Raw genomic sequence first — 21,519 nt, 5'->3', positions numbered from 1 at the left:
CAGCAGTTCACGGGGTTCTGGTCCCTGGCTGGCCATGGGCTCACTCTTCTCCTCCCCACCTGCACCACTGTGGTGGGATGTGGCGGTGGGGCCGGAGCTCCCCATAGTCCCCAGGCTGCCCTGAGGCAGGGCTGAGCCCTTTGGGGAGGCACCTGGCACCGCTCTGGGGGCTGACCCCTCACATCATGACACCCCTCAGCATCAACCTGCCTTGTGGGAGCATCTTGATCTACAGGTTTCAACCAAGCGTGGTGGGACACAAATGCAACTCCCCCAGCGCTGCCCTTGCCTGGCCTCTGGGACACAACGGCAGAGGTGGTGGTGGTCCATTGTGTGCACATCCCTCCGCGGGTCTCCTCCAAGCAGACCCCGGGGCTCCCCGGGCTCAGTCTGGCCCCACAAGAGCTCAGCACCTCCCCAACAGCAGGGCCCTGTGGTCCCTACAAACCTCTCCTCGGAAGAACCAAGCCTGGAGCTGGCTGGAGCACTGACACCAAGGGGGTTTGCCCTCCTGGATGGAGGGAGGCAGAGCTGGAGGCACCAGGGTCTGCTGCAGAGGGTCTTCTCCACCAACTTTTCCATCCACGCCACAGCTCATGCCCCAGGCAAGCACAGTGGGTCTGGTCATCCTGCATGACCACCTCCATTATCACCTCCATGAACGAGCGGAGCTTCCCATGTGGAGCCAAGGGGAGGACGGCGGCAGCAGCAGCGCCGGGGGCTGGTGACACGGCCACCAGGGAAGGTCCCAGGCGTGACAGTGGCTTTGGGCCTGGAACGTGTTCGGAGGCGATGGGACATATGGCAGAAGGGAGCGATGCTGAAGAGCGAAAAGAACCATCCATGTCTCTAACCTCTTCCCCTGGAAGCTCTTGGGACTGTCTGGAAACCCTTCCACAGCCATCAAAGGGTATTTCAGCTTAAAAGAGAACAAAAAGAACCAAAACCGAAGGTTGCAGAACTGAGGTATCGGTAGCTCTGGGTCGCGCCGACTGTCCGCGGTGCCGTGCCACCGGCACCTCCTCCTATTTGTTCTTCCCAAGAGCCGCGTCTACTTCTTCCTCTGGCTTCAGCGAGTGCCACTGGGCAATGGGCCGCCGGGGGTTGGCCAGCATGTCGGACCAGTGCCGCAGCTCCGTGCCCGTGGAATTGCAGCCCGTGAAGATCTTGCCGATGGCCTCGTTCTTCCCCAGCTTGTCGTAGTCCAGCACCGTGATGACCACTTGCACTTTCTGAAGGAGGAAACCTTCTTTAGAGGGGCAGGAAAGCGCAGCGGCTGTGACAGGGGGGCACCCCAAGGACCCCTCGAGGCTGAGCAGGGTCCCCTCTGTGCCCAAAGATCCATCCACTTCCTTCCCAAGGCACCCAGGGCTGCAGAGCCACCACGGGCACCCGGCTCATCCTGATGTGGCCCCCAAGGGGTGATGTGGGGCAGGGCTGGGGCAAGTGGCAGGTACAAGAGGGACACGGAGGGGAAGAAGGCACCTACCAATGCTCCAAACTGCCCCTAGGAGCACTGCAGGGTCCCTGCTGTGCCTGGGGGGAGCACTATAGGACCAGGAGCAGAGGAAAGCCCCTCTCCAGCCATGGGACTGCATCTCCCATGGTGGGTGCTGCCCAGGCTCCCACCCCTGCCCTTGAAGCAGATGTCCTCAGCATCAGCCCAGGCCCAGGTTGGGGCTGGACGTTGTTTCATGGGTGACTGGACCAGGAGCTTGGCAGGAGCTGCTCAGGCTGCCGGGAAGGCTGGGACATGGCCTGGGACATGGCCTGGGACATGGGCTTGGGCAGCTGTGGGACTTCTCCCATCGCCCTCACCCTGCCTCCCTCCCAGAGAAGTCATCAGACAAACCTGTATCTGCTCAAAGGGGATCTCGAAGCTGAAGGACTCATTGAAGTAAGGGTTCAGGGTCTTCTTCTTGACTGTGGTCTTCTTCTTCTTCAACCTCTTGCCATTCTGCAGCAGGTGGATCTTCACGTAGGGATCTGGGGGGGCAGGAGGGTGCATCAGCCAGGGCTGAGATGCCCAGGGGACACCATCAGCCTGGCCCCAGGACAATCTGAAGAGAGCTACAGAGATGCTGGAGCGGGACCCTTCATCAGGTGCTGGAGCAACAGGACCAGGGGTGATGGGTTAAAACTTCAACAGGGTAAGTTCAGGTTGGATCTAAGGCAGAAGCTCTTCCCTGTGAGGGTGCTGAGGCGCTGGCACAGACTTTTCCCAGAGAAGCTGTGGCTGCCCCATCCCTGGCAGTGTTCAAGGCCAGGTTGGACACAGGGGCTTGGAGCAACCTGCTCTAGTGGAAGGTGTCCCTGCCCATGGCAGGGGTTGGAGCTGGATGAGCTTTAAGCTCCCTTCCAACACAAACCATCCCATGATTCTACGATGCTATGATGAGGTGCACCACAGGGCAAAGAGACATATTTAAAGATAAAGGTGCTCTGATGGATGGAGCTCTTCTGCATCCTGTGGGTCCTCTTGTAGGAGGGATGGAGACAGTAGAGTGGCACTGGTGGGTGCTGTCATCCCCATTTCTGGAGCAGGACACCCCAGCAATAAAGCTGAACCTTTCCATTCATGCAGGCGCTGCTCTTCTCCTGATTAATAAAACATGGTGTTGACTGTGTCCTTGGCCCCAGGTCAAGGAGGAGCAGGACCAGGAGCAGATTCACTACCCAGGTCCTGCAGCATCCTGGAGCCTGGACACAGTCGGGAACCAAATCTGGTTCTTCCTAAGGGTTGGGGGGCCCATCCCATCCCATCTCCCCTTGCCCCACAGGCAGATCTGGGGCTGCCTCCAATACAGGAGGTCCCAGGCACTGGTGGTGGCTTCCCCAAGCCCTGACAGACTGATGGCCCCGTTGTCCTTCCCCAGCAGAGGATGCTGAGAGCCCCACAGCGAGGTGGAGGAGAACTCACCTGAGAGACCCCCGACATCCATCTTCTTCAGGTTCTTGGCCTCCAGGATGCAGACAGTGAGCTTCCCGGCCGTGGGCACGTACCGGAGGGAGATGCAGATATCTCCCAGCTTCTCTGGCTGCCGAGCGGAGCAGGGAGCAGGTATCAAAGCCTTGCCAGTGCTGGGGCACGGTCCCACATGCAGGTCCCCCCATATCCTGCTCAACCTTCAATGCAGGCCTGAGCTGGCTTCCCGTGCACCAGCACAAGGGTTTGATCACTTGGGTCTGGGTCAGGCCGGACCCAACACAGCACCCAAGAAGTTCATACTCTCCAGTTTGGTTATAGAAAGGCTTTTGCACAGAGGAACAAGGGGACAGATCCTGGCCAGCACTCATGGCCAGGACGCACATCCTGACCACTGTGGGATGGACCAGAAAGCAGAGCTTGCCCCCTGGCCACCCCACATCTCAAGCCACCCTGGCCAAGGGTTTCAAGTGGCTGAGGTCCTGCTCTCACCTCCTCCTTCTCACCACTCTGCAGGTCCCGCCACTCCTCGATGGGCTGACCCAGGTCCACCGTGTTCATGGGCACCTTCACCTCGCCAATGATGTCATGCTTGGAGAAGCGATCGAAGTCGTAGATGGCCATCACCAGTGTCTTCCCACCCAGTTCCTGGTAGGGGACCTGCACAAAGAGGGCCACTGAGTGGGCTGGCAATGGGCTCAGAGCTCCCAGCAGTGCTGCTCAACACCAGTACATAGCCAGGGGGAAAGATGAGAGTGGGAGACAAGGTCCCATGTTGCAGGTAGGAAGGGTGGGTAGGAAGAACTCTCACCTTGAAGGTGAAGGTCTCATTGAAGGCAGGGTTGAGTGTCTTCTTCTGCACTTTGGTCTCGTACTTTTTCTTCTTGTCAGGGAGCAGGAACACCTTCACGTAGGGGTCCGAGGTGCCGCCCATGTCCAGAGCCGGCAGCTCGGCGGCTTGGAGGATGCCCACCGTGAGCTGGAGGCAGAACAGGGATGTCTCCATCCAGGCAGCTGCGGAGGCCAAGGGCTCATCCCCAGCCCGGCACGGGACACGGCTCCCCAGGGCTCAGCACCCAGCTCCCCGCTCCCTCCTTTGCCACCCAGGCTCAACAGGGAGACTTCTCCTCCCCAGGACCCTCCCCGGGCAAACCCCACTCGAGCCCCGTCACCTGGTTCGCCTGGAAGTCGTAGTCCAGCGAGAACTGGAGCTTGCCCAGGTTCTCCGGCTCCTTCTCCTCCTCCTCCCCTTCCCCCTCCGTCAGACCCGTCTCTGCATCATCATCGTCCTGTTGCTCCTACAGCAGCAGCCGAGGCTCAGCAGCAGGGTCAGAGCCCAGCATCCCCAACCCCGCACCCCTGGGGACCTCCAGCACCCCAACCCCACCAGCAGCTCAACAGCCGGGGAAGGGAGAGCCCTGTGCTGGGGACATAAACATGGACAGAGCAGCCCTGGGGTGGCACCAGCTCTGCCCACGCCACTGCCTTGGGGCACCCCAACACGGTGTCAGCTCTGGTGGAGGGAGGTTTGGTGCTGGCAGGACATGGCTGCAGTAAGCAACGTGCTGCAAAGGGTGCAGGGACATTCCACCCCTGCTTGGGGCACCACCACAACTGGTGCTAAGGGCTTTAGTAGCTTAGTAGTAAAGAGAGAACCTAATTCTCCTAAGGTGAAGCCACCCCTCTCCCTCCTGTCCAAGTTATGGTCTATGGGGTGGCAACCTGGGCTCCTTAGCACCTCCCTGAGATGTCCCCAGCTTCCCCATCCCACCCTGAAAGATGATGGAGAAGGAAGCTCGTGGTGGCACCTACCGTAGAGGGTGTCCCAGGATGGAGAGGGAACACAGCGGCAGGGAGGGAGGTCGGTGAGAGCACCGGGAGGGGAGAGAGCCACGTTACAGACAGCAACAACGATGGGATAAGGGACCCAGGCCAAGGAGGGGAATCCCACCCCACATCTCCCACCACCCCAGCGCAGGTACCATGGAGCATCCCCACTCAGCCCCACCTGCGTGCCCGTGGTGCCCACATGGCGCTGAAGAGCAGAAGCCTCCCACCCCCTCCAAACAGCCCTTGGGTCATGGCCATTGGAATACGCAGGATCACCCTAAGTCTGATGGTTCCAAAGCTTCCTTCCTGCTGGCCCCCAGGATGGGAGATGGCCCCAGCTCCATGCACCAGCACCTGCCTCTTGAGCACTGGCTTTTTGGGGACCTCAAACTGGTGGGTGCTTTGGCCTCCTCTCTGAGCTAAAGGCACAGCTCCATGAAGTGGCAACTCAGAGAAAGGTGGGGAGACACAAGGGGCTAGATTAACATTTGCTGGGTCAGGCGAAGCATTGGAAGGTTCAAGCCAGCTTGAGCCTGGTCCCATCCAGGCCAGCGGACACTGGAAGTGCTTCAGTCTCAGGTCCAGGCTCACGCCTGCACTGTCCCACCCCAGGATCCTGGTGGCTCCATCCCTCTCTGCTGCCTGAGCTATGAGTGCCCCGACATGGTTTGTAACTCAACCAGAGGGATCGTCCTACAACAACAAGGCCAAGCAGTGCAGAAGGATGTCACCTGGTTGCCTGACTTCATGTCCTTCATGTTCATGGCATTCTTCATGCCTTTGCCCTTCTCCTTCTTGTTCTTCTTCTTCTTGCAGCAGCACTTCTTGCAGATGCAGAAGCAGCAGGTGAGGATGAGGAGTCCGGCTACCACCGCGATGGCGATGAGGGCCCAGGGTGGCACTGAAGGCAAGAGCCGGTGTCATGGTCAGCCCCACAGCTCCCTCCCTGCCCCACCACCTTGTCCCACACGTTGCACTGGGGCCAGAGCGATGGTGTGGTCGTGAGGAAGGCAATACCAGGAAAAGAAGGCAGCTACTCACAGGGGATCTTGTTGAGCTCATTCATGAACTTGTCCCTCAGCTTGGTGAACATGTCCTCCTTGCTCTCGCCCGGCCCCGCGGCCTCTGTGGAGTTCTCCATCGTGGTCATGGGCATCGTGGTGGCCGTGGCCTCCGGGGCCATCATGGACGCTTGCTTGAACGTCATGGTGGGTCAGGGGCTCCCTGGAACACAACGTCCCCTCGGTGGTCACACAGGTCCCTGCTGCCCTCACCTCTGCCCATGCCCAGGCTGTGCCCCCAGCAGCAACCTGCCCCAAGGACAACATCTGCAGTGACAGCAGGGCTACAGCGGGCACTTGGTCTGCTGAACAGGCGCAGACCCAGCCGTTCTGAGAGCCAAACATCTGGATCCCCTCACAAGTGATGGAATTGATGCATTTAGGATGCCGTGATTGGGATGCTGCAGTTGGAATGCTGTGATTGGGATGCTGCAGTGGGGATGCTGCAGTTGGGATGCTCTGATTGGGATGCTGCGATTGGGATGCTGCAGTGGGGATGCTGCAGTTGGGATGCTCTGATTGGGATGCTGCGATTGGGATGCTGCAGTGGGGATGCTGCAGTTGGGATGCTCTGATTGGGATGCTACAATTGGGATGCTGCAGTGGGGATGCTGCAGTTGGGATGCTGCAGTTGAGGTGCTCTGATTGGGATGCTGCAGTTGGGATGCTCTGATTGGGATGCTGCAGTTGGGATGCTCTGATTGGGATGCTGCAGTTGGGATGTTCTGATCGGGATGCTGCAGTTGGGATGCTGCAGTTGGGATGCTGCAGGGATGCTGAGTTTGGGATGCTGCTCACATCCTGCTGCACACACTGCAGCAGAGCTGCATTCCTTAGGGATGGGTCAGCTGTGCTCAGTGTGGCACATGCTCCATGTGTGTGCACATGTGTGTGAGTGTTTGTGTATTGGGAGACATGCAAGTGCTGGTGCAGTGTGCATGTGTCTGTGCACGGATGCAGTGTGTAGGTGCAGGATGAATGTGTACAAGGGCTGTTGCATGGGGTGTGCATTCACATCTGTACATGTGCCTGTGCACGGGGTGTGGATGCACATCTGTGCACATGTGCCAATGCAAGTTCAAGCATGTCTGTGCACGTGTGCAAGGCCTTGAGCATGGGATGTTGCAAGAATTTATGAGGGTGTGCTTATGCAAGTGCTTCTGCAGCGTGCAAGCATGTGTGTAAGTGCTTGTGCACAGGGTATGTGTCCCTCTGTGTGTGCAAGTGCTTGTGCACAGGCTCTCCCACCCCACGGTGCTTGCTGGGTGCTGGAAGAGCTGAGAAATGGGGGAAACTGAGGCACAGAGAGACGGGGACAGGGGTGAAGCTCATGGAGACCCCATTGCTGCCCCCCCCCACCCGGGGTACAGTACAGCCTGCAGGGAGCCTGCAACCCCTGCCAAGGGGGCTGATCCTGCCCACCAAGTGCCCAAGCTTTGTCCCCCTCCTGCATTGGGCAGTGTGGGGTGCGGTGCATGGGGCAAGTGTGGGGCAGTGCCATGGGGGGCAGCCTGGGAGCAGCACGTGGGGTGGAAGGGCAGGCTGTGGGGCAGTGTGCTCCTGGGCACAATTCCTTGCCTGCCAGGCCCCATCCCCACTCTGCCACTGCCTCACTGGCTGTCATCGGTCACATCCAGTCCCCCACCATGCACAGTCAGTGCAGTCACTGCAGTCACTGCAGTCAGTGCAGTGCAGTCATTGCAGTCAATGCAGTCATTGCAGTCACTGCAGTCACTGCAGTCACTGCAGTCAGTGCAGTCAGCGCTGCCACTGCAGTCAGTGCATTGGCAGAACCCCCCTGGCACATCCCCCAGGCACCCCCTCAACCCCTCAATCCATCACCCCTATGCTGCATTCCCTCTCCCCAGAGCCCCTAATGCATCCCCCCTGGACCTCATCCTGCACCCTGCAGTGCCCCACACCCACCGCTGCAGCACCCCACATCCCACGGGACATTTTCCCATGCCCCATCCCATAGCTTCCCAGTCTCCCCAACACACCACCCCGCACCCCCCAGTGCACACTCCTTCACAATGCATCACCCCCAGGCACCCCCTCCCCACGATGCGCTGCCCCACAGCCCGTAGCCCCCCAGCTGCAAACATCTGGTCTAGAGGGAGCCGCCAGGTCCCATCCCCTGGGATGAGCCGCCCTCTCCCATTTACACCTAATTAATAGCCAGGCCGGGTTTCATTTTCCAGCAGCACCCCAGGGTCTGGGCGGGATGGAAATCCCAGGCTGGAACCGACGATCCATCCATCCCTCCCTCCCCAGGGCATTTCCCACATCGGGTAAAGCGCTTCTGGCCGCAGAAAACCCCTTTCTTGAGCCCTTCATCCCTCCTCCTCCCCCCGCAAAAGGCTCCATCCCACACACCCGCTTCCCGAGCTGCAGCAGCGCATCCCACACGGTACAAGAAGGGGGATTTGGGGATTCCCTTTGGCAGAGCACGGCTGGTCCCCACGGCGCCGGGAGAGGTTCCTCTCCCCCGGCACCCCCGGTGGGAGCTGGATGGAGCTCCTCCTGCCCTCAGCAGCCGAGACGTTCCATGAAGGACCAGAGCCAGGAGGGGAATTTGGGGTGTCTGTGGCCACCAGAGCACGCAGGAGAGTGCAGCGCGGGGTCGGGATTTGGGGGGGTCCTGCTTCTGGAACCGCCCCCGCTCCTCCCCAGGGGCAAAAAGCTCTCCCCTGCGGGGAGGTGAAGGCACAAAGCAGCAACAGACTGAGATTAATGAGGCTGAAGTGCAATTAGCCCGCAATGAGCCCTGGCTGTGGGCAGGAGGATGAGGGGGACCCGACCCGGCTCTCCCAGCCCACGGTGCTAGGTGCTGCCTTGTCCTGGGGAGACCCCAATCAGGGGGGTGAAGCTCGTTAGCTAATGAGCCTGGAGCAATGAGTTATTGCTCTTTTATGGGATGGCAGAACCAGGGCTGTGATGTCCATCAAGCCAATGGGCTCCAAGTCATCCCACTGGGATGGAGACATGGGGACTCGTCAGCCCCCCATGAACATCAGCTTTGGGAGCTGACCCCAAAACCTGCCCCGCTTGGGTGGAAATCCCAAACTGGTCCCAAAGGGGAGCCCCAAGGGGAGCCCCCTCCTGCCTCAATGGGGGCAGGAAGGCTGGACAAGTTCCTGTGATGCATCCCAGGGACGAGCAGGTATTTTGGGGTAGAGCTGGGCTATTTGGCATCCCAGGGACGAGCACGTATTTTGGGGTAGAGCTGGGCTATTTGACTATTTAGGTTTTGATGCCAGTGGCTGTTTTGTCCCAGGGTAGCAGCACAAGGGCTGGTGGGGGAGATCCCATCTCTGCCGGACCCCCTGGCATGATTCCTGTGCACCCCAACACTCCCATTGTGTTGGGACCAGCATGTCCAGCATCAGACACGGAGGGGATGTGCCAGGCTGGGGTTCGAGCTCACAGCAGGGATAGGAGAGTCTAATTAAGGCAAAAACATGACTTGGCTTCTAATGGTCATTTAATTAGCAGAGAATTTCTGGCAAGGGAAGTGCAGAGGCACAGGGAGAGCAAGGGATCAGGCAGGAGAGAGAGGAGGGGGAGATGGGGAGAGGACACTGCAGGACCCCTGGGGCTCTGCAAGAGCCCAGCCCAGCAAACCCCAGCCCCATTCCCTCTCCTGCACTAGTGGTGCCGGATCAGACCCCCGGCAGCAGCACCCAGCGCTGCCCACACCTCCCTGCCAAGGACAAGGGGAGTCTGCTCGTCCTGCCCCACACTCTTCAGGGATGGGTGTTTATACCAGGCTGGGAAATGGGAGCTGGAGGCAGCACAGACAAGGCGGGTGATGAAGCGAGGATGCTCCAGTAGCAGCAAGTGGATGTTGAGACATCACCCACACAGGGACACGTTCCCCTGTGCCCCCATCCCAGTATGAGCAGGCACCACTGGCCAGACCCTGCAGCCCACCGAGGGAAACTGAGGCATAGGACATTGGCAGCAGCACCTCCAAAGAGAAACCCCATGAGCAGGGATGCGCTGCCCAGTAGAGGTGAACCACATCCTTCCTCCCAGCTCAGAGTAGTGCCAGGGCCCTACCTGGGCTAATGGCACAGCCACCAGTGCCCGCTGGGCCCTGGGTGCTGCTCCCCCACCATCCCACCACGCAGGCTCCATCCTGCACATCCCCATGGGGTCACATCCAGGGTCCCCCCTCACCCCGAGCTGGAGGCCCAGGGGATGGACACAGCAAACACAGGCAGGGCCAGGGACCCCGTGATGAGCTCTGGTCTCACCGCACCACATGCTGGGCTATGGCTCCTCATCCTGAGCAGGGAGCCCCCAGCCTGGAGGAAGAGGACCCAGCTCCAGGCTCCAAGGGGAAACCTTGTGAATTGAAAGATCAGAAACTAAATGCAAGGGCTGTTTTGGAGGCTGATGCTCACCTTTGCTCTCCTGTCACAGCGGCTGCGCTATTTACAGTCAGCCTGAGTTAAAAGCAGTATTAAAGGCAGCCTTCATTCATCACTCGGGTACCAGATTAATGGCTTCTGATGTTCCCAAGGCAAAACTGCTGCTCCTGTGAGGCTGCGCCGGCTGCACAGACTAAGGTCAATGCACCCACAGGGCTGGGATGCAACAAGCCGGGGAGGAGGTGATCCCATCCTGCCCTCCCTGCTCCCAAGTGTCACCCCAGCAGCAAAGGAAAGACCTAAGGATGCTGACACTGGGGCTGGTGTCGGGGTGATGCTGCAGCAGCCACTCCCCGCCAAGCCATGGACACCATGGCATGGACACCAGAGCATCCCATGTGGAACCGCCAGGCTCACCCCAACCACAGCCAGCACCAACAGCCCACCCGTGGCGCCAGTGGCCAAAAAGCCTTCCCAATAAAAGGGGACATCCCGCTCCCCGGCACCAGGATGCTGTAGCAGCCGTGCCGTGCTCCGCTGGTCAGACCAACACAGCTAAATAGGGCAGCAGATGGTGATGGGCTGAGTTATCCTGGCACTTCCAAGGCACCACATGGCCAAGAGCACCCAAATTCTGCCTGCAGGGTGGGCACTGCCCTGCCTGCAGTGCTGCCCCACTGCCCGCACACCCCGGCCACGGCCCCAGCGGTTGCTCCTGATCAATATGGGGGGAGAGACGAAGCAGCCAGACAAGCTCCTGGGGAAGAGCCAGAAGCTGCTCCAGGAGAGAGCTGAGACGAGGCGGATCGATCCGAGACGGAGGCTGAGTCCTGAGCTCAACCTACATGGGCTGCACGAGCCAGGAGGTGCCAGCTCCAGGCGTGTGCAGCAGCCCCCGGTGAGGTCTCCAAAGCACCCAGCCGAGCACCAGGAGGTGATGGGCTGGTGTTAGAAATCCAGGAAACACCAGCGATGCTCAGCCTTCACCACCTCCCCTGCCAGCAGGGCTCAGCCCTGGGACCTGCTGCCTCTGGCAGTGATGCTGGGGGCTGCTTGCCCGGCTCCAAGGCACAGAGAGCCTGGGACGTAGAGTGTGGTCCTATGTCCCCAGGGCCACCCGACCTGGTGGTATCTGGGGTGAGAAAGCAGATGGTGGAGGCACAATGATGATGGCATCGGTGGGGACGATGCACCACACCAGCCCAGGGGCTTTCACTGTGGTGCTTCACACCATCAAGGCAGAGGGGTCCTCTGCTCCTCCCAGCCCTCGGAGCTGCATCCCCACGGGCACAAGCACAACAGCACGTGCTTGTGCATCCAGGAAAGGCTTATTCCACCCCTGGAATAGCGCAGAGATCCGCAAAGCACTGCAGCTCCCGGTGTGCAGCACCCGCTGCTGGAGCAGCACCAGCAGCCACCGTCCCCCCGCCGAGGGTCCCCGGGGCCAGGCCCACACAACAAGGGGTCTCTCAGCAGGCACTGACTGACTGCCTCTTCCCAGGCTTTGGTCCCAGGAGAAAAACCTCATAAATCCCCTGGGAGCAGAGTGAGACGCGTCAGAGCCCTGCAGGGCATTCCTGTGCATGCAAACCCACAGGGTTTTCAGTGCCCACTCACGGCACTGAAATAGGGGATTGTTTTCCCCCTGGAATCCTCTGCTCAAAGCTGATGGGAGCAGTGGTGCTGCCTCAGGGATCCCCAGTGCCAGTAGCCCTCGGTCCCAGCACGTCCCAGAGCCGGACTGGTTTGTGTTGGAAAGAACCTTAAAGCTCATTCACCTCCAACCCCTGCCACGGGCAGGGACACCTTCCACTAGAGCAGGTTGCTCCAAGCCCCTGTGTCCAACCTGGCCTTGAACACTGCCAGGGATGGGGCAGCCACAGCTTCTCTGGGAAAAGTCTGTGCCAGCGCCTCAGCACCCTCACAGGGAAGAGCTGCTGCCTCAGAGCTCATCTCAATCTCCCCTCTGGCAGGTTAAAGCCATTCCCCTTGGCCTGTCCCTCCAGGTCCTTGTCCAAAGCCCCTCTCCAGGGTTCCTGGAGCCCCTTTAGGCACTGGAGCTGCTCTAAGGGCTCCCCTTCAGGAGCCTTCTCTTCTCCAGGCTGCCCCAGCCCAGCTCTCTCAGCCTGGCTCCAGAGCAGAGCTGCTCCAGCCCTCGCAGCAGCTCCGGGGCCTCCTCTGGCCTCGCTCCAGCAGCTCCACGTCCCTCCTGTGCTGTTGCCCCAGGGCTGGATCAGGACTGCAGGGGGGTCTCCCCAGAGCGCAGCAGAGGGGCAGGATCCCCTCCCTGACCTGCTGCTCATGCAGTCACCCAACTGCCTGTGCTGGAGGAGCAGGGTGCGCATCCAGAGCCCAGCACAGCCACACACAGTGCTGGAGGCAGCTGCGGTTCCCCCCTTCCCAAAGCCCCAGCATGGGGGCTGCAGCACCAGCAGAACCACGCCGGGGTGACAGGGAGCCCCCAATCCCGTGGTCCAACCGGCAGCAGAATCCAGGGGAGCCACGATTCCTCCTCCAGGCACCGGAGCAGATGAAGCATTTGGGGAGCGATGGAGCGGGTGGCCCCAGAGGACACTGGGATCCCGCACGCCAGGGCTGGCAGAGTCGTGCCAGCACCATTCCTGACTGTAGGATTATACCAGTATGGAGTATTTCGGATTCCAGCCGCATGCCGCCTAATTTACAGTTTAATTAATAAATGGGGAAATTATGCAGAGTTTATCCAATACTTTTGGGCGCGTGATGTTATCAAAATCCCATTACTGACGAAGGAAGGCATGAAGAGCAAAATTAGCTCTGGCATCTGAAACACTTCAGTCGATGTGATAACACAATTATTGGGGCTAATAATCAAAGCTCGCTTTGGGGAACGTGGGCTCTGGCGGGAGCTGAGCCGAGGGCAGCCGCAGCTGGTGCAGGGATGAGCTGGGGAACCGCTGGGCTTCCACCCTGGGGGGAAAAGCCGTCTGCAGCCAAGGGCAAAAGCGTTGTGCCAGACTGCACTTACCAGCAGGTCTGGGCACTGGCACAGGCAGGCACCAGAGGGGAGCACAGCCAGGCCCAGCACCAAGCCCCTGCCAGGAGGCAAGAGAGAACTAGGAGGTTTGAAAACCAGCGGGCACTGGGCTTGTCTCTGTGCTCTGGGCATCAATCCTGCTGGAGGACATCACGGCTGCTGCTCACAGCTCCCCTGCGCAGCCCGGAGAAGGAGAAACTCAAGTCATCATTAGGAGCTGCAGTCATCCAGCTGCCAGAGCTGGGGCTTTGCCAAAACCACCGTGAGCTGGAGGCAGAGCTCCCACCCCTCGGGGTGAGCTGGAGTCCTGCCTTGCTTCGTTGGCCTTTAGTTCAAGCCCAGTGCCTGCCCCCAGGGCTCATGGAACAGGAGGCAGCTCCCCTGGGAGCATCCAGCAGCAAATGCTGCCGCTGCGCCATCCCACCGGGCACGGCTTCGTGCCGGCAACCCGCCTGCAGAAAGGCAGCTACCTGCAACCCCCCCTCCCCAACCAGATAGAGAAGGATATATACGTCCATATAGAAGGATGTATAAGGATCTACATGGATATATTCCTACGTCCTCCCTTCTCCCATGACTTGGGGTGCACCAGGCGCTGTGCAGCAGAGGGGTGCAAAGCTGGGGCTGCCAGTGGCGATGCAGTGCAGCTGATGCTGGCCCAGTGCAGCTGATGCTGGCTCAGTGCTGCTGCTACCACCGGGATAACGGGCAGCGAGAGATGCGTCCTTGCCCTGCAGAATTAGGGGCACCGGGGCTCTGGGCCAGCTCCTGGCAAACAGGGCACTAGTGCTCACCACGGGGGGCTGGGGGAGCTGGGGTCAGTGATGGGACAAGGTCAGACCTGGTTCTGAGCTTCACCCAGATACAAGAAGAGGACAAGGCACTGCCCCAGGAGAGCTTTGGGACTGGCTGGGGAGGGTCAGTGGGGTGTTCTGCTGTGTTGTGCTCTTCCTGAGCAGCACAAGTGACATCCCACTGCCACTGCTGGCCTCGATGACCTTGGGTGCATCCCCGGTGCCCCACTCCCGGGCACACAGACCACACAAACCACGCTTCTTCCCACCAACACCCTGCATCCTAACGCACCCAAAGGCGCAGAGCAGCAGCCGCCCCGAAGGTGCCCGGGGGCCCCGGCAGCCCCCAGCAGCATGCGGCCAGGCGCTGCAGCAGCGAGCAGTAATGCAGCAGTAATGCAGCAGGCAGCAGACACTCCGCACAGCGTGCACCAGTGACACAGCTGCAGCAGCACCTCAGCGTGCGCTAAATGGGAGAGTCCTCACGCCAGGACTGAAGTTTTTGCTGCAGCAGAGGAGCAGGCGGGGAGTCCTTCAGCTCCCTGATGCTGCCACGGCGCAGAGGGACTTTGCTGCAGGACAGCCTGCAGTGAGTAACATCCCACAGTGGGTGACACCCTGCAGCGAGTGACATCCTGCAGTGGGTGACATCCCACAGTGGGGGACACCCTGCAGTGGGGGACACCCTGCAGTAGGTGACATCCCACAGTAGGTGACATCCCACAGTGGGTGACACCTTGCAGTGGGTGACATCCCACACCGCCCCAGCCACTATCAGATGGAGGGGGAACAGGAGAGCTTTGGGGACACAAGGGAGCACCGGCACGGTTGGTGTCCCCCCCTCCCCGTGCCACAGTCACCTTGCAGCACGGCCTGTCCCCTGCGCAGGCTGCAGAGCTCTGTCGGGATCACTCCTCAGGAGGAGGCTGCAGGGGAGCAGCGAGGTGCTGGGCACCCCGAGGCTGCGACACCCCGACGCTGACACCCGGCGCTGGGGGTGACCCCCCCCCACATACACCGCTGCACCCCGACGGCTCGCAGCAAGCACAAGAAGTGATGGAGGATCCCGGAGCTGCTGCAACCTCGGCCGGGAAATTCATCCCGGAGCAGGGACAGCCCGGAGCTGGCTCCCGGCCAGGCCGCTACGGCGGAGCCGCTGGTGCAGCGCAGAGCGCCCGGCCCGAGCCGCTGCCGGGGGTACCGCGCACCGGGGCGCGTTCCCCGCCCCGCACCGGGGCCAGCCCCGCGCCCCCGGCACCCCCGGGGCAGCACCCCAATGGCAACGCGCTCTGCTCGGGCACACGCAGGGGTGCGGAGCTGGAGCATCGACCCGGCGGCTCGGCTCTGCACCCCGGGGGAAGCCCCGCACCCCGGGGGGACCCCGCGCACTCGAGGGGGTCCACATCTCCGGGAGTCCCCCGCCAGGCCCCTGCCCCGGCGGCTGCAGCCGCCTCCATCCCCACCGGCTCTGTCCCCCGCTGCCTTCGGGGCGCAGCACCCCACGGGCAGCCCTTGGACTCGCGTTTCGAGAGGGGACCCCGCGGGAAGCGCCGGTCCCCGCCTCGCTCCCGGCACCGGGGCACGGCGGGGAGGTCGCTGCCAACAAAGCCAGCCCCGGCCCATTCGCGCCCACCGCGACGATCGCACCCCGGGACCGGCGCCGTCCCGCAGAGTCCGCACCGCTGCGGCACCGAGAGAAAGTTCGGCGGGAGTGCGGGCGGACACTTACCAGGCAGTGCGGGGCGCGGCACGATGCGGACGGTGCGGTGCGGTGCGGTGTGGGGCGCGGTGCGGTCGGAGCGGAGCGGGCAGGGCGGGGCGCGGTGCGGAGAGGTCGGGGCGGGCGGTGCTGTCTGTCCGTACGATGCGGTCGGTGCTGTCGGTGCGGTCGTTGCGGGGCGGCGGGACCAGCACGGCGCTGCGGCAGCCCCGGCCCCTCCGGGCTCGCGTGCGGCGGCTCCGCGTAGCTCCGCCCCCAGCCACGAGGCCCCGCCCTCCGCGGTGTCCTCGCACCGGTCACTCGTTACCGATCGCTCGGACACTTCCAGGGGTGTCCAGAGGAGGCCCCGGAGCTGCTGCGAGGGCTGGAGCAGCTCTGCTCTGGAGCCAGGCTGAGAGAGCTGGGCTGGGGCAGCCTGGAGAAGAGAAGGCTCCTGAAGGGGAGCCCTTAGAGCAGCTCCAGTGCCTAAAGGGGCTCCAGGAAACCTGGAGAGGGGCTTTGGACAAGGGCCTGTAGGGACAGGCCAAGGGGAATGGCTTTAACCTGCCAGAGGGGAGATTGAGATGAGCTCTGAGGCAGAAGCTCTTCCCTGTGAGGGTGCTGAGGCGCTGGCACAGGGTGCCCAGAGAAGCTGTGGCTGCCCCATCCCTGGCAGTGTTCAAGGCCAGGTTGGACACAGGGGCTTGGAGCAACCTGCTCTAGTGGAAGGTGTCCCTGCCCGTGGCAGGGGGTTGGAGCTGGAGGAGCTTTAAGGTCCCTTCAACCCAAACCAGTCTCTGGGTCTATGAAAAAGGACTGCACTTCCCTGGGGAGGGAGGTGTTGGCACAAAGGCTGTGGGTCACCTTGGGAGGAGCTGCTGGGTGCTGCTGTACCTAGGCTGGGTGCTGTAGCCAGGGGCTGTACCCAAGGGATGCTGTGCCTGGTGGCTGGGGGTGTACACCCGGTGCAGGTTCACACGGTGCGGGAAGCAGCAGGTCCTACCGTAGGTCCTGGTGCTGTACGTACATGGTGGCTGCGGGGTGCCCCTGTACCCGCGGTGTCCGGTGCTGTGGGGTCCCTGTGCCCTGCAGGTCCCTTCCTGAGCGCTCCCAGACCCACACCGCAGAGACTCCCATGAGCACAGAGACAGGGAGCGAGCATGCACGACACATCCCTGTGGATGAGGGGCCGTGGGCCCCCAAAACCAGTCCCGTGTTCCCGGTTCAGGATTGCACCCAAGGAACTCACCCTTGAACAGGAGCTCGGAGCCGATGGGAAGTGCCCTCTCCTGGCCTTGCCTTCGCCACTGCAGCTTGTTACGGCTCATCACCACCCTGTGAAGAAGTCGGGACTCCTGGAGCATCTGTCTGCGCTCCAGCATCACTCTTGGGAGTGGAAAACAGCTCTGAGCCACCCTGGGAGGACGGGATCTCCCTTCCCTCCGCTGCTGTCGGCAGCCTCGTCCTCCCCCCATGTCCTACTGCAGGACAGAGCACTCTATCACTGCTCCAGGCACAGACTCACGTCCATCTCCCTGTGCTGGAGGTGGCATCTGCCACTGTGTCCCTCTGAAAGAGGAGGTGGGCACCCGCCCTGGCAAGGCGAAAGAGGTTCAGGGGGTCCCCCTCGCCCTGAGCCCCCCACCCTCTGCACACTCGGGTACAATCTGCCCCTTCAGAGGGCCCCCCCCAGCTTTCAGCATCTCACAGATCCACCAGGATCTCAATCCAGGAGCATTTTTTCACCCTCCAGACCCACAGGGAGAGGTTCCCCATCCCAAAACTGCTCCCAGCATCTCATGAAAGAGCCGCGATTTCAACCCAGGAGCATTTCCAAGCCCCCCTCCTGGATTTTGGAGGAGACAGGGGTGGCTGCACAGGTACAACCATCCCACCCCTCTCTGCACAGGGCCAGGCCGGACACAGGACCAGGAGCCAGGCGGAACAGGAGACAACTTTATTGAATCCAATGGTGTTAGACAGACGACCGAGAAGAGACATGCCAGTTGGTGCGGGCAGCGTGGGCAGCAGGAGCTGACTTGGTGCAGGGCTGGATTTGTTTCTGTCTTTCGGAATATCCTCAAGCCTTTTCCTGGCTTCCTTTTAGACTTCTTTGAAAGTTTCTTGTAAGTAAAAAGAACGAATGGTGGGTAAGAGTCCAGATGGTGTTTGTTCCCTATGATTGTTCCCGCAGCTATGTACAATGTGGGGTTGGGTCTCAACATCAGGTATAAAATAGAGCGAGTTTACAAACTTGGAGGAGGCGAGGGAAAAGCAAAGACAGACAGGCGAGAGCAGTAGAAATCCGGACCAAAATCTTAAAGAGAAATTTAAAAAGTGCTATAAAACCCCTGGGCAGGAATACCATGCAGTTAAGAAACACAAAACCCAGTCAGTTACACAGATCATCTAAAACAGGAATTTGTCCTTTTCATCTTTTATTTTAATTAAAAAAAGGTTGTTTTGTTTTTAATAGAAAAAAGCTAAAATTGTAAAGGTTCAGGCCACCGGGCAGCAGCAGCTCGAGGGGGCAGGAGGGTGAGGTGCTGGCATCTCCCTGCTCCAGCCCCTCGGGAAGGCCCCTGGTGCACCCAGGGGCCATGGGCACCTTTGGAGGTGGCAGCACCCTCGGGGGCAGCAGGCACCGTTGGGGGTGATGGGCACCCTTGGGCATGTTGGGTACCCTTGGGGACAGCAGGCACCTTCAGGGGTGACCAGATCCTATGGGGGTGACAGGCACCCCTGGGGACAACAGGCACCTTTGGGGGTGGCAGGGGGATGAGTTAGTGCAACCCTTGGACGTGTCCCCTGGGGACAGAGGGGCTCAGCCCATAGACGGGGCAGCACTGAGGGATGCTCAGTCCCCAAGTGCTGCGCCAGGGGACACAGGGTACTCTGTGTGAGCCAGGAGGAATCCACTGGGGCACGCCGGCATCGCCATCACCCTTCCCTGCCCCTTGGGGATTCCTCCTGTGCCACAGCCTCTGGGAAGGATGGGGCAAACCTGCAGGAAAGGGGCTGGGGGACATCCAGCAGTGCAGCCCCAAGAGAGCCAGTGACGGGGACAGTTTGGTCCATGTGTTTGTGGCTTCTTAGAGGCGTCAGAAAATAAAGTGGGGCTCTCCCCTGACGGGACCCTCTGGGCACAGCACTGCCCAAGCACGGGGCAGCCCCAAAGGTGCTTTTTTGTGCCCCGAGGAGGATGAGAGGGGCTGGAGGGGAGAGCCGGGTCCTCACCGCCAGCCTCGAGCGACTGCTGAGCCGGTGTCTCGTACAATCAGAACAGAAGTCAGCACAGCACAGTTATCACAGAGTACAAAAAATGAAATCAAACCAAACCAGAGGAGGAAAGAGGCGCAGGGCCGGGCCCCCCCAGCTCACGCGGGGCCTTCGACTACACACCTATTTACAGCGAGTCCTTAGCCCACAGCGGCAACACAAGAGAAGGCGAACAGAGAGCCCAAGCGCCCAAGCCAGCACGGGGAGGACACCCCTGTGCAAGGGGCCAGGCTGGCGGCCCCGGGCAGCGCGGGGAGGCTGCCGGACACACGGACAAGTGAGCACCACGGGGCGCATGGCGAGGCGCCCCGGCCGAGAGCACCAAGGGCAGGGGTGGCGGCTGCCACCGGCAGCAAGGCCGGGCCGTCAAGGAGATGCCGGGGTTGGAGGGGGCCCAGGGGGGCTGAGACTGCCCCGTGCCCAGCCTGGCAGGGCGCAGGGACAGGATGGGCTTGGCAGAACCAGCCCTGGGGGCATCTCTCCCCAAAAGGCTCTCCAGGGTGCAGGAGCCAAGCTGGGCAGCAGCAGGGAGGAGCTGGGGGATGCAGAGCTGAAGTGGGCTCAGGGATGGAGGTGCGGGTGCAGCAGAGCACCCCACTTAGGGACAGGCAAGCGATGGGTGCTGAAGGCAGCAGCTCCAGCTTGGCCGTGCTCAGGCCAGCGCCAGCACCCCTGTCCCATCGCATCCCAGCCAGCTTTGGGGACAGGCATAGGGCACTGCAGCCAGAGCAGGCTGCAACAGCACCAGCCTGAAGCCCATGTGCCCCCTTCCTGCATGGCCGGAGATTAAGGCACCACGGCAGCACCGGGGCTGATCCCCTCCGTGCCAGGAGCCTCCTGTGACACTGCACGGCAGGGCCAAGAGGACACGTGGCATCCCCGGAGCACAACATGGGGCACAGCGAGACCCTGCCAGGGCCTTGGGGAGCCGGGGACACAAGGGACTGCACCAGCCTAGCAGCACCACGGGGACATGGGCCAGGTTGTGCGCCCTATGGCTGCCCAGGGAGGGGACAGCAGCACCCACTCCATGCCCCAGGTCTCTTGGGGATGGATGCCCCATGGGACCCTGGCGTGGTGGGAGACCCCATCCCCAGGGCCAGACCCTGCCTTATGCTTTTGGGGAGCGGGGAGGCACCAGGCGAGGGGCTGCTCTGGAAGCATCCCGCTGCCCCTGGCTGCCATGTCCCATCTCAGCCAAGCTGTGAGGCCCCGGGAGGTGAGTTCAGGGACTGGAGATTGTCCAGTGAGCACCAGTTTTGTAACAGAGGTGGTTTGAGTAGTGGAACCAATAGCTGCAAAAGAATCCAAAGGGAAAAGGAGCTGCTTACGGGGAAGTGATGGGCACTGTGTCACAGGCTCCAGGCCGGGAGAGCAAAGAACCAGAACAAAAAAAGGGACCAAAGCAAAGTCTGGACTCGGCCAAAGGAAGATGGGAGTTGGGGGGGGGGGGGAACCAAATAAAATAACCAGAGCAGGGTTTATTGGGCTGTCCTGGCCGCGGCGGCGCCATGCGGGTGAAACGGGGCACGTACAACGACAGCAGAGCCTGCCCTCGGCTACCCGGGGCTGGGTGGAGGGAGCGGGAGCCCCTCGCTCCTGTCCTGCGGCCGCACGCTGCCCTGCGCCCCAGCTTCAGCTCCCGCGGGGGGCCTGCCCCACACGGAGCCCTCCCTGCGGCTCCCGGCCCCAGAGCCGGGACTATGCAAGAGAGACAGAACAAACCCAACAAGAGAAACCAGGATCCTCCTACCCCCGGCTCGGGAGCGGGGATGCGCCTCGCGCTGTCCGGCGGCCGGACCCAGCTCCCCGGCACACCAAAGGGAAGGGAGAGCAGCCCGGCGGGAGCGGGGGCCGGCACGTCCGGGCCTCACAGAGTCGACTGCAGGTCGGGGTCCACCATGGTCTCACGGTCTGGAGACTCGATGTAGTTGGCGGCTTCCTGGAGCTTCAGCAGCATGGCCATCTGCGGGGACAGGAGCACGGAGCCGGGGGGACGAGACGTGAGCAGCTGCCCTGGGGAAGCCGAGGCCACCTCGCCCTCCTGTGCAAACCAGCCACCCCAAGAAGCGCCTTCGGGGGTGAAGCAAAGCCCGGAGATGCTGCAAAAACCCTCCCCAACACCAGGATCCGGCCTTGGGCACAGCTGGGATGCTCAAGGCTGAGCACGCCAAAGCTGCGTGGGGAGACAGGACCTGGGGCATCTGCTGGCATCATGGGCAGCAGCCTCGTGGGGGGATACACACGTGCCAGCCCCAGTCTGGGGCCATAGTGTGCCCATTCACTGACACCCCACAATGTGCCTTGGTGTACAGCCTGCCTGCACCCCATCCCGCACCCACTGTGCCTCCCAGGAGCGCGAAATGTTCCTGCACCCCCAAATCAGGCTTTTTACACTGAAAAATAACTGGGAAAGTGAAACTCCATCCCACTCTCGCCTCTCCACCAGCCCACCCTGCAGTGCCTGGTGGGCACTGCACTCAACATAGAATGGTTGAGTTAGAAGAGACCTTAAAGTTCATCCACCTCCAACCCCCT

At 61.3% G+C, this 21,519-nt stretch overlaps 2 protein-coding genes across 5 annotated transcripts in view; both read right to left on the bottom strand.

The window, feature by feature from the left end:
* Positions 1 to 322: 322 nt before the first annotated feature.
* On the bottom strand, positions 323 to 15,775 carry SYT2 (synaptotagmin 2). Its single transcript, XM_030473563.1, has 9 exons — positions 15,733 to 15,775; positions 5,798 to 5,980; positions 5,488 to 5,657; positions 4,099 to 4,215; positions 3,738 to 3,905; positions 3,419 to 3,586; positions 2,921 to 3,038; positions 1,853 to 1,986; positions 323 to 1,232 (listed from the first exon to the last, which is right to left on the bottom strand). Exons 2-9 carry the CDS (start codon positions 5,961 to 5,963, stop codon positions 1,026 to 1,028), a joined length of 1,248 nt encoding a protein of 415 aa, XP_030329423.1. The 5' UTR covers positions 5,964 to 5,980; positions 15,733 to 15,775; the 3' UTR covers positions 323 to 1,025.
* A 1,869-nt stretch (positions 15,776 to 17,644) lies between these two features.
* Positions 17,645 to 21,519, bottom strand: part of NAV1 (neuron navigator 1) — a 46,415-nt gene continuing 42,540 nt past the window's right edge. For all 4 annotated transcript variants that reach the window (XM_030473021.1, XM_030473023.1, XM_030473022.1 and 1 more), the window contains one exon: positions 17,645 to 20,947. In XM_030473021.1, the coding sequence (XP_030328881.1) occupies positions 20,852 to 20,947 (96 nt within the window). In that variant the 3' untranslated portion in view covers positions 17,645 to 20,851. The remainder of the gene's footprint in view (positions 20,948 to 21,519) is intronic.

The sequence above is a fragment of the Strigops habroptila genome, chromosome 18, assembly GCF_004027225.2.
Source record: "Strigops habroptila isolate Jane chromosome 18, bStrHab1.2.pri, whole genome shotgun sequence".
In the NCBI taxonomy this organism is placed as follows: domain Eukaryota; kingdom Metazoa; phylum Chordata; class Aves; order Psittaciformes; family Psittacidae; genus Strigops; species Strigops habroptila.
Note: the sequence above shows the minus strand (reverse complement) of the source record. Positions and strands in the feature narration are given on the sequence as shown.